This window comes from Trichechus manatus, unplaced genomic scaffold (assembly GCF_000243295.1).
Source record: "Trichechus manatus latirostris isolate Lorelei unplaced genomic scaffold, TriManLat1.0 scaffold00028, whole genome shotgun sequence".
Taxonomy (NCBI): Eukaryota; Metazoa; Chordata; class Mammalia; order Sirenia; family Trichechidae; genus Trichechus; species Trichechus manatus.
This window is the reverse complement of record NW_004443964.1, coordinates 3130555-3141738: the sequence shown is the minus strand read 5'-3', so window position 1 is coordinate 3141738 and position 11184 is coordinate 3130555. Positions and strand designations below refer to the sequence as shown.

General features: G+C 58.1%; 1 protein-coding gene across 1 annotated transcript; it reads left to right on the top strand.

The window, feature by feature from the left end:
* Positions 1–1326: 1326 nt before the first annotated feature.
* ENPP7 (ectonucleotide pyrophosphatase/phosphodiesterase 7) lies at positions 1327–10825 on the top strand. Its single transcript, XM_004391454.1, is given in 9 exon segments — positions 1327–1579; positions 3545–3690; positions 5006–5632; positions 6609–6633; positions 6636–6789; positions 6791–6909; positions 7398–7476; positions 10305–10363; positions 10782–10825. Coding segments are annotated over 9 exon segments (1506 nt in total).
* The last annotated feature ends 359 nt before the right edge of the window (positions 10826–11184 follow it).

The window sequence follows — 11184 nt, the reverse complement described above, 5'->3', positions numbered from 1 at the left end:
CGCGTGTGAGCGAGACTGAGCGTGAGAAAGTGAGAGAGCGCGTGTGAGAGAGAGACTGAGCGTGAGAAAGAGTAAGAGAGTGCGTGTGAGAGCAACTGAGCGTGAGAAAGTGAGAGAGTGAGTGTGAGAGAGACTGAGCATGAGAAAGTGAGAGACAGCGTGTGAGAGCGACTGAGCATGAGAAAGTGAGAGTGTGTGTGAGAGACTGAGCGTGAGAAAGAGCGAGAGAGTGCGTGTGAGAGAGACTGAGCGTGAGAAAGTGAGAGTGCGTGTGAGAGAGACTGAGCGTGAGGAAGTGAGAGAGCGTGTGTGAGAGAGACTGAGCGTGAGAAAGAGAGAGTGTGTGTGAGAGAGACTGAGCGTGAGAAAGTGAGAGAGTGCGTGTGAGAGACAGAGAGAGTGAGAGTGAGTGTGAGGGAGTGAGAATGAGGGTGAGTGTGAGACTGAGTGTGAGACAGACGGAGAGCGAGTGTGAGAGAGTGTGAGAGTGAGCAAGTGACCGCATGTGTGAAGGAGTGAGGAGAGCGAGCTGTGCACACTGAGCTCAGAGGCCCCTCTCCTACACTCCCTGTGTGTGACCAGGTGACAAGGGTGCCCTCTTCTGACCCCATGGGGACCGCCAGTCGGGCAGGCATGAAGACTCCGTCTAGGACCCACTGGGCCCGATAAAGCAGGAGCAGCGGGTGCTCACCTGGTCAGGGAAGGCCCAGGCTCTGCTGGGACAGTCCAGGGGTCCGGTTACATAGCAGGGGGTGGAAGGAAAGGGTCCGGGCGAATTCTCCATGATGAGACCAGCCTTGTTGAGCTGTGGACACCCGGCTCAGGCCCTGCCAGGACAAAGCCCTGGCCTGGTAGAGACGCTGCTTAGGCCCTCGCTCCAGCCTAGGTCCACGCCCTCACAGGTCTTCCCTGCATCATGGCTGGAGAGGGCACCCCCCAAACCAGGTACTCAGGGTCACAGCGAGCAGAGGTGGAGGGGCACAGAGACACCACGAGAGCAGGGGGCACGGGCTTTCGGGTGGAGGAGTGGGCCCCGCTGTGCTCTGAGCCACGGGGAGGAATGGGCTGCTCCCCTCCTCACTGTGGAGGGCACATGTGGGAAAGCGAGGCAGGAAGCCTGCTGGCGATAAAGGCAGGTCACCAGTTCACACCAGTGCAGGCTGCGTGGGGCCCAACCAAACGTGCTGGAGTGCCGGCCGGCGAGTCCTCCTCCGAGGCCAGGTGCGCAGCGTAATCACTTTCACGGACACCAGGCAGCTCACAAGCGACCCTGGGACTTTGTCCTCCTCCCCAGAACGTGCTGGTGGACACTTGCCAGGAGCCGACATGAGCCGCCCAGCCACCCTCCTCGCTGTGGCTCTGGTTGCCCTGCTGGCTCCAGGGGCTGGGATGCCCGGCGGCAGGTGGGGGTCCCAGAACAAGCCACTGCTGGTGTCCTTCGATGGCTTCTATTGGAGCTGCGATCAGGACGTGGACACCCCCAACCTGGACGCCATGGCGCGTGACGGGGTGAAGGCGCACTACATGACCCCCGCCTTTGTCACCATGACCAGCCCCTGCCACTTCACCCTGGTCACCGGTGAGTGCCGGCCTCACACAGGGTGTGGGGGGAGGGGAGAGGCTTGAGGAACCGGGGGCCAGCAGAAGGAACCCCAGTGCTCACGGGGCCCCAGTGCACAGAGCTCTGTCCCAGGCACCATGCGGGGACAAAGAGGGACACAGCCCTTGATCCAAGGAGAAGACACCTTCACTAGGGGTCATGTGACCAGCCAAGGAAACCATTAAGACTGTTCAGAGTCAAATGACCGAGGGCAAGCTAAAAGCACCTGGTGGCCTCCTTAAATGGGTGCTCGAACTCAGGACGGCAGTCCAGGAGGACTTCCTGTGGGAGGAGGCAAGTGGGAGTGGGGAGATGGAAGGACAGGAGATGAGCCCGCCACTTCTGCTGCTTTCCCACATCTTGCCTCACTGCGTATCTGGAACCTGATGGGCACCCTGCCCAGCTTCCTCCTCTCCTCCCCCTTCCTGTCCTTGCTCCGCATCTGCCTCCCAAGCCCCTGACAGATCTACCCAGGCTTCCTTGTCTTTTAACAAATCAAAACCAAACTGGCTGCCATCGAGCCGATTCCAACTCATAGCTGACAGGGCAGAACTGCCCCTTCGGGTTTCCGAGGAGCGGCTGGTGGATTCAAACTGCTAACCTTTTGGTTAGCAGCTGAGCTCTTAACCACTGTGCCACCAGAGCTCCACCCCTTGTCTGTTAAAGCTTTTTAAACAGACAATGCAGACACAAGGTTTCTTTAAAAAAAACAAAAACAAAAACTCCAAGCTGTGCAAAAGGGTGTTAGAGAGCATTAGTCTCCCGGGGGCCGCCATCTCAAAGTCCCACAAAGTAGGTGGCTTTAAACAACAGAAATGTATCCTCTCACAGTTCTGGAGGCTGAAAGTCCAAGACCAGGGTGTCGGCCATGTTGATTCCTTCTGAGGCTCTCAGGGAGAACCTGTCCTTGCCTCTCTCCCAGATGCTGGTGGCCGCAGGCGTTCCTTGGCTGCACCGTCACATGGTGTCCTTCCTCCATCCCGTCTGTGTCTCTCCTCTTTCATAAGAATGCCAGTCAAGTAAGATTGGGACCATCGCGCTCCACATGACCTCATGTTAACCTACCTGACAACATCTTCAAAGACCCTATTTCCAAACAAGGTCACATTCACAGGTATGGTTGTTAGGACTTCAACATGTCTTTTGGGGGACACAATCCAATCCGTAAAAGAGAGTGAAGAGCAGCCCCCCTCCTGTCCCATCCCTGCCTCCCAGCCTCTCCCCAGGGGCGCAGCTGCTGCCACTTCCGCCACCACATCCCCTTCTGCACGCGGGGGGCTGGAGGGCCACAGCGTCGTCCTGCACTTCCCGGCCGGCATGTAGCCTTCACCCCCCTCCCTTTGTAACTTTCTTACCTTTGGAAATTGGGAGCGTGTGCTTGCACTTCCTATTCAGAAAACATATCTTAAAAATGCCTCATGGAGCTGCACTTCGTTCTCTTTCATCCCCGCCTAGGATTCTGTTTATGGCAGGACCACGGTTTGTTTAACGAAGTCCTCCCTGATAGCCATCCAGGTCGCTCCCAGTCTCTCTGTAAAGCAGACGAGGTAGCACAGGCCCTCCCCACAGGCGTCTCTCCGTGCACAGGGCACACTCTCTGCCGGGGAAATTCCTGAAAGTGCAAGTGGAGTGGCTGGGTCACACGAAAACACTGCAGCTGCTGTTAAGCCTCTGAGTGGCCTCAACCCTCCAACCTTTCAGTTAGCAGCTGGGCATTTTAACCATTTGCACCACCCAGAGACTCCTTGGATCAGGGAGTTGTACCTTTTTGCTGTGAGCCTGACAAGAAGCGCTGGCTCCCCACGCAGTGCACGAGAAGGTCTGCTCGGTTCCCCAGCCTGCCTCCCTACCCAAAGCTCAGGGGATCTCTCCCGGCCCTGCTTCCCTGCTTCCCTGCTTCCCGAGTCCCTCTCGACACCCCTGTGCGCTCTCCTCCCGCTGCAGGCCGGCACCTGGAGAATCACGGGGCTGTGCACAGCATGTTCTACGATGCCACTTCCAAGGTGAAGCTGCCGCACCGCTCCATGCTGGGCATCGAGAGCCGGTGGGACAACGGCAGCGTGCCCATCTGGATCACCGCTCAGAGGCAGGTCATACCACCTGCGCCCACGCGGACGCCAGCGGGAGGAGCCTGGGAGACCCCCACAGACCCCTCTGTGGGGGGGGGCTCTGGCATCAAGTGGTGCTAAGGGGGGCGGTGGTGGCTGTCCATGTGGACAGACTGCTGGGCTCACTCTGGTCTCAGGCTCAAGGCCAGGGACACAGTCCTGCCCAGATCCACCATGGGGCCCTCCCTGGGGTGTGGGACCAAGAAAGATGGCTCCCAGCCTGGGGGGAACCTGGCCCGTGGACCCTGAGGCATGAGAGGCGCCCACCCTGCACAGGGAGACATGTGTGACTCAGCAAGAAAGCATTTAAAAAGAAAATGGCCTCAGGGCTTGCCTTTCCCACATCTTCTCCTGGCTGAGAAGTGCAATTCTGAGACCAAAAATCAATTGGGGGGTGGAACATGAGCTCAGTGCCCCCCACCTTGCAATGCTCCATGCGTCAGGCCCCAGGAGAAACCTCCACCCTCAGAGCCAAATGGAAGTGTTCATGATGAGCCAGGCCCACACCCACCTGAGCGCCAGTGTGCCCACTCAGATGGAGTCCCCTGGCTTGGGAAGGGTCTCAGCAAAGCCCTCGCCGGCTCCTCTGCAGGAAGGCCAAGCCTGGAACTCGGCGTCCGACCCCACGCGTGCCGTGGGCGTTCAGTCTAAGGAGAAAGCAGCTTCGGGGAGCGGACAGACAGGCGGAGGCCTGGTGGACAGGACAGATGGACTCCCAAATAACACAGCCGCTGGTTTCCGGAAAGATAAAGAGCCCACCAGACTGAAGGCTGGGAGGGCAGGTGGGCAGAGACATGGGTGGACAGACAGACAGACACACGCGGGGATGGGAGCCCAGGGGGGAGAGCCGGCTGCAGGTCAGGGGGGCGGGCCAGTGGCCTCGGGCCACGATGACGAGGAGGACACTGCATGTCTGGGGACACTTTTACTTCACCACCTTATTTGTCCTGGAGCCCACGGGGCCCTGGCTGCCCCTATAACAGCTTTCACTTCCATTAAATGTAAGATAAAAGATACGGCAAAAAGAAAAAACCAAACCCACTGCCGTCGAGTTGATTCCGACTCACAGCGACCCCACAGGACAGAGGAGAACTGCCCTGGGGTTTCCAAGGAGCAGCTAGTGGATTCGAACTGCCGACCTCTTGGTTAGCAACCAATGTTCTTACGCACTGCGCCACCAGGGCTGGCAGGAAAGTAGGGCATTGCAGGTGGGAGGGTGGCTGTGCCAGGGAGCCCGGGACAAGCACAGCGTGTGGACCCTGGGGTCCCGCGGCCCTGACACCTCCTCGCCGGACAGGGTCTAAAGACTGGCTCCTTCTTCTACCCCGGCGGGAATGTCACCTACCAAGGCGTGGCGGTGACGCAGAGCCGCAGGGAGGGCGTCCTGCACAGCTACAAGGATGAGCAGGAATGGAGGGCCAACATCGACACTGTGATGAGGTGGTTTACCGAGGATGGCCTGGACCTGCTCACCCTCTACTTTGGGGAGCCTGACTCCACCGGCCACAAGTTCGGGCCCAAGTCTGCAGAGCGGAAGGAGGTCGTGGGGCAGGCGGACCAGACAGTGGGCTACCTGTGTGAGCGCATCGAGCAGAGTGGCCTGGCCGGCAGCCTCAACCTCATCGTCACGTCCGACCACGGCATGACCACCGTCGACAAGACAGCTGGCGACCTGGTGGAGTTCCACAAATTCCCCAGCTTCACCTTCAAGGACATCGACTTTGAGCTGCCCAACTACGGGCCCAACGGGATGCTGCCGCCCAAGGAGGGGCAGCTGGACAAGGTGTACGAGGTCCTCAAGGACGTGCACCCCAGGCTCCACGTCTACAAGAAGGAGTCGTTCCCCGAGTCCTTCCACTACGCCAACAACCCCCGGATCACACCCCTGCTCATGTACAGTGACCTCGGCTACGTCACCCATGGAGTAAGTGGCCGCTGGCCCCGCAGCCCACAGAGGGGCCCCTCCACTAGGCTGCTGGGTCTCTTTCTATTTGGCACAGAAAAAGCAGCACCTATGTTTAGCAGAGCCCTGGTGGCACAGTGGTTAAGCTCTCGCCTGTGAACCAAAAGGTTGGTAGTTCAAACCCACCAGCTGCTCCTTGGAAACCCTATGGGGCAGTTCTGTTCTGTCACATGGACTCACTATGAGTTGGAATCAACTCAACGACACACAACATTTTTAGCAGGAGTCCTGGGGTGGTACAAATGGGTAATGTGGTTGGCTGCTAATGGAAAGGTTGGAGGCTTGAGTCTGCCCAGAGGCACCTCAGAAGAAAGGCCTGGAAATCTACTCCTGAAAAATCAGCCATTGCAAACCCTACGGAGCACAGTTCTACTCTGACACATGTGGGGTTGTGATGAATTGGAGTCGACTCAACAGCAGCTGGTGTTTTTAGGGAGGCCCCCAATTTGAAAGGCACGTCAGCCACCCAAAGGACACATCCATCACTACGCAGTAGGGGTGTGTGTGTTTAGGGTGAGTGTGGGGACGTCCAGCCTAAGCGGGGCAGGAAGGAGCAAGGCAAGAACAGGGAGCCTGAACCCCCACTGGCAGGGAGCCACAGGGGCGCTGGGGAGGGAGGGCACAAGCTGGGGAGAGAAGCCAGGGTCCCAAGGAGGCATGGTGCACAGCCCCAGGCTGGCTGCTTGACCCCGTCTCCTGGGGGCCCCTATTCATCTCACAAGGTCTCCACACCTGCTCTCTCTTTGGGGGACAGATCTCTGGGGCTCAGAATTCAGTGAAACTGTCTCCAGATCCCTCCCGCTCCTTCGTTTTATTCCTCCATGTCCTCTGCCCAGCCCGGGCACCCGCGCCCTCCCCAGGACCATGGTAGAGCAGGTGGGGGCGGCTGGGAGGGCTGATGGCCCCTGCAAAGAGCCCAGAGCCCCCTCCCCTGCAGAGAATGAACGTCCAGTTCAACAATGGGAGCACGGCTTCGACAATGGGGCGCTGGACATGAAGACCATCTTCCGGGCTGTGGGCCCCAGCTTCAGGACGGGCCTGGAGGTGGAGCCCTTCGAGAGCATCCATGCATAGGAGCTCATGTGCACCCTGCTGGGCATCGCCCCGAGGCCAACGACGGAGCCTCAGCACTCTCCTGCCCCTGCTCCGCCCAGACCAGGGCAGCACGCTGTCCCCCTCCACCGCTCCCACCTGCCGCTCCCCAGCTGGGCCCACTCTGCCACCCAGTGGCTGCACAGGTGTGTGCCTGTGTGTGCACAGGTGTGTGTCTGTGTGTGCACCAGGGCACCCCGCTGCAGGCCTCACAGGCTGATGGGGCCGGCCTTGACTAGCAGGGGGACCCAGGGTCAGAGGGGTGGCTGGTTGGCCTGAGGCCACAGGCCTTCACGTAGTCAAGCTGCTCTCTCCAGCGCAGCTCTGTGAGGGGTTCCGTTCTGGAAAGTCTCCTCCATCAGTCTCCCTCACACACATACACGCATAGACACCCCACTTCTGAGGGGCAAAGGTCAGCTCAAAGTTGCCAAGATGGCTCGCCCCAGTGGCACCTGGCTGGGGCTGGACAGGCCCTACTGGGCAGGGCTGGGAGGGGCCAGCAGAGCTGGACAGAGGGACAAAGGGAGGGTGGTGGGCAGTAACGTCAGGGGCTCACAGGGCTGTGCAGGGCGGGGTGTGTGTGTTTGTGAAGTGCCACCCCTCCCCCACTCACTCCACTTTCCACCTCCCTTAGGGGCTGCTCTCCAGTCCAGCAGCCGGCCCCCCTTGGTGATGGGGCTGATGGTGGCCACAGTCCTTCTGGTCAAGACCACGTAACGCCCCACGGCTCAAGGTCAGAGGCTGGAGGGGAGGGGGAGGAGGGAGGGTGGCGCTGAAACCCCCTCAGGAAGCCAGAACAGAGCTGCCAGCCACCGACTGAGCGGCCCACTGCCACTGAGAGACAGGGGACCCCGGGCCAGGCCTCTGTCAGTCTCTGTGCTTTGCTGCTGTTGTTGTTGGGTGCCATCGAGTGGTTCCGACTCATAGCAACCTGATGTACAACAGAATGAAGCACTGCCCCGTCCTGTACCATGCTCACAATCGTTGTTATGCTTGAGCCCGTTGTTGCAGCCACTGTGTCAATCCATCTCGTTGAGGGTCTTCCTCTTTTTCGCTGACCCTCTACTTTACCAAGCATGATGTCCTTCTCCAGGGACTGGTCCCTCCTGATAACATGTCCAAAGCATGTGAGACGAAGTCTCACCATCCGTGCCTCCAATGAGCACTGCTTCTATCACCAGTCATGTGGTCTACTGTGTCGGGAAGGACAAATTGAAGAGGAATGGCCTTACGTTCGTCGTCAAAAAGAACATTTTAAGATCTATCCTGAAGTACAGTGCTGTCAGCGATGGGATAATACCCACACGCCTACGAGGAAGACCAGTTCATATGACGATTATTCAAATGTATGCACCAAGCACTAAGGCCAAAGATGTAGAAACTGAAGATTATCACCAACTTCTGCCGCGTGATTTGAGCGAACACGCAGTCGGGATGCACTGACAATGACTGGTGATTGAAATGTGAAAGCTGGAAAGAAAGAAGGATGAGTAGTTGGAAAATACGACCTTGGGGACAGAAATGACGCTGGAGATCGCATAATAGAATTTTGCAAGACCAACGACTTCTTCATTGCAAGTACCTTTTTTCACCAACATAAACAGCAGCTCTACACGTGGACCTCGCCGGATGGAGTACACAGGAATCCAGTCCACTACATCTGTGGGAAGAGAGGATGGAAAAGCTCAGTATCAGCTGCAGAACAAGGCCAGGGACCGACTGTGGAACAGACCATCAATTCTCTGCTTTAGGCTTGGAATTAAAAAACCAAAAAAACAGTTGACATCAAGTTGACTCACGGTGACCCCATGTGTGTCGGGGTAGAACTGTGCTCCCCAGGGTTCTCAGTGGCTGATTGTTCAGAAGTAGATCGCCAGGTCTTTCTTCTGAGGCACCTCTGGGTGGACGGAACCTCTTACCTTTCAGTTAGCTGCTGAGCGCATTAACCGTTTGCGGCCCCCAGGGACTCCAGGCTTTGAGTAGGTATTTCCAAAGCAGACAGCCAGGTGCCCCCAGGCAATCCCACTGCCCCCAGAAACCAGGGCAGTCTTCAGAGTCTCCCAGAGCTGCCTGCCTCCCCTCCTGCCTGCCCAGGTCTCCGTCTTCCCTGGGGACAATGGAAAACTCAGAAGCCCTCTCGTTGGTCATGTCTGGGAGGAGGGCTGCAAAGGTGGGTTCCTGGAACACACCCGGGAACCATCCCCCAGGGCACCGTCCTGATGGCTGGGTGACAGTCCCCCCTTGCTGGTCTGCCTGAGAAGTCACCGCCCTTCTGGTCAGGGCAGAAGAAAGTCACTCATTCTTTCTAAAACATGTCACAGGAGCCACCATCAGTCAGCAGCAACCAGGGGGATGTGGCTCACCACCTGGACATCCTGGGCTGGCCTCTAGGGGCGTGGTCTGGACTGGCGATTTAAATTTGAGGTGTGTCCGCATACTGATGACATTTCATACCATGGGACAGGATGATGTTCTCCCCCATCAAGACAGCATAGATTCGGAAGAGGGCCCACACCTGGGCCATGGTCACCACACCAGAGAAGGAGCGGCCAGCGAGGGGTCGGGAGATCAGGGCATCCAGGGCAAAGTATTTCCAGAAGGAAGAACGTGAGGATGTGTGCGGTGGGGAGGGAGGCATTCATCGCCCCATGTCACAGCTGGAAGGAACTAGAAGGATGGATTCAACCAACCGGTCCTCTACAGATGAGGACGCGGGACGTCAGGGAAGTTAGCTGGCTGGTCCAAGGGCACCAGAAAGCGGCGGGGCTGTGTGTGAATGCTGGTGTTTCAGTTTCGGTCCTGAGTACTTTCGACCAGGACTCTCCATCCCACTGCTCCCGGGGGGTCCGGTCCTTGAAGTGAGTCTGCCGGCATAAGGCAGGGATGTAATAAGATTTCTGAGACCCTGTACCGTCCACAAAACACATCCACAGGCATTTGTTCTCCACCAGAAAGTAAGAGTTGGGCTCAGCAGATGTCATTGAGACTTCACAGGCAAGGAAACTGAGGCACAGAGAAGAGGCCGCCACGTGAACCTCTACCGTTCTCGGGGTTCCCCAGAGGAACAGAGGTTTCTTCAGTGGTATGTAGAGAAACAGTGTTTAGATACGGCCCTAGCTCTCCAGACCACCCACCCCACCCCAAAAAAGCCCTGGTTTGTGGTCTTTGCCCATTTCCACGGTGTAAATAACCCCACCACAGCCAATTTCAAGTCCCTGGGTGGTGCAAAGAGTTAATGCAATCCACTGCTAACTGAAAGGCTGGAGGTTCAAGTCCACCCAGAGGTACATCGGAAGAACGGCCTGGCAATCTACTTCCAAAAAGCCAGCCATTGAAACCCCTATGGAGAACCGTTTGACGCATGTGGGGTCCCACGAGTCGAAGCTGACTCTGCGGTAACTGGTGACTGGTAATGTGGTGTTGCTGAACACCGGGCTGGGAGGAGATTCACCGAGTCAGCTCTCAGGAGCAGTACCTGGCAGCCCCCACACACCGACACCCGAGAGCGGTGACGCTCCCCGGTTTAGACTTCTCCGCACAGCAGTGTGGTCAGTTTGGAACCAGGGCTACTGACCGTGGGCCGGTTTCTTTTCTCCAAAGGTGAGGCCAGACGGACCGGCCAGGCATCAAAGACAACGTTGCCTTACCAGCACAGTGCTTTGCTGTGGCTAACAGCGTCCTCACAGACAGAACCGCAGGCAGAGGATGGGGAGACTGAGGCACATGGAAGCTCCCAGGAAAGGCCACCCCCTCTCCTCAGAGCCATTCCCCAGCCAAGCCTAGGTCAGTGCCCCTTCCCCTCCGGCCCACACGTCTCCACCTCAGCCGGCACCTTCTCCACCATGTCACGCTGAGGGTCAGGAAGTCTGCCCGGAGCCCTGCACCGTCACTGGCCCACCATCTGCCCAGCCGATCTCCCTGACTCCCTCCTGTCGTCCCCGCACCCATACTTCACTTCGTCCCCCAGACCCTGCCAGGTTCCTTCCTCCCGCCCTATACACCGTGTTTGTTCTTCCAGGCTCGCTTCTTCCAGGAAGCCTCCAGAAGCTGCCCTTCGCATAAGGCTCCAAAGTGCCCTGTGACGGTCCGCCCACATGAGCCTGTCCCCCCGGTTTACTGCATGCGCCTCGTGTCTCTGCCCCCCACCTCCTTACACCTCTGCCCCCTCCCCTTATACCTGCGTCTCTTCCTTATTCCTCCGTCTCCCCCCCTTACGCCTCTGTCCCCCATACCTCCATTCTCCCACCCCGTGTGCTTTTTGTCCACCCCCCACACCCCCGGAGAAAACACATGGGCAAACGGGACTCCAAATGTGATGAGCGCTTTATGGCAGTCGGATAACGTCGTGCTTGACCACCGTGCGGCCGGCAATAACCCTCGTGCTCGAGTTGACTGCTCCGCGCCCCGGGTCGGAGTCCCGC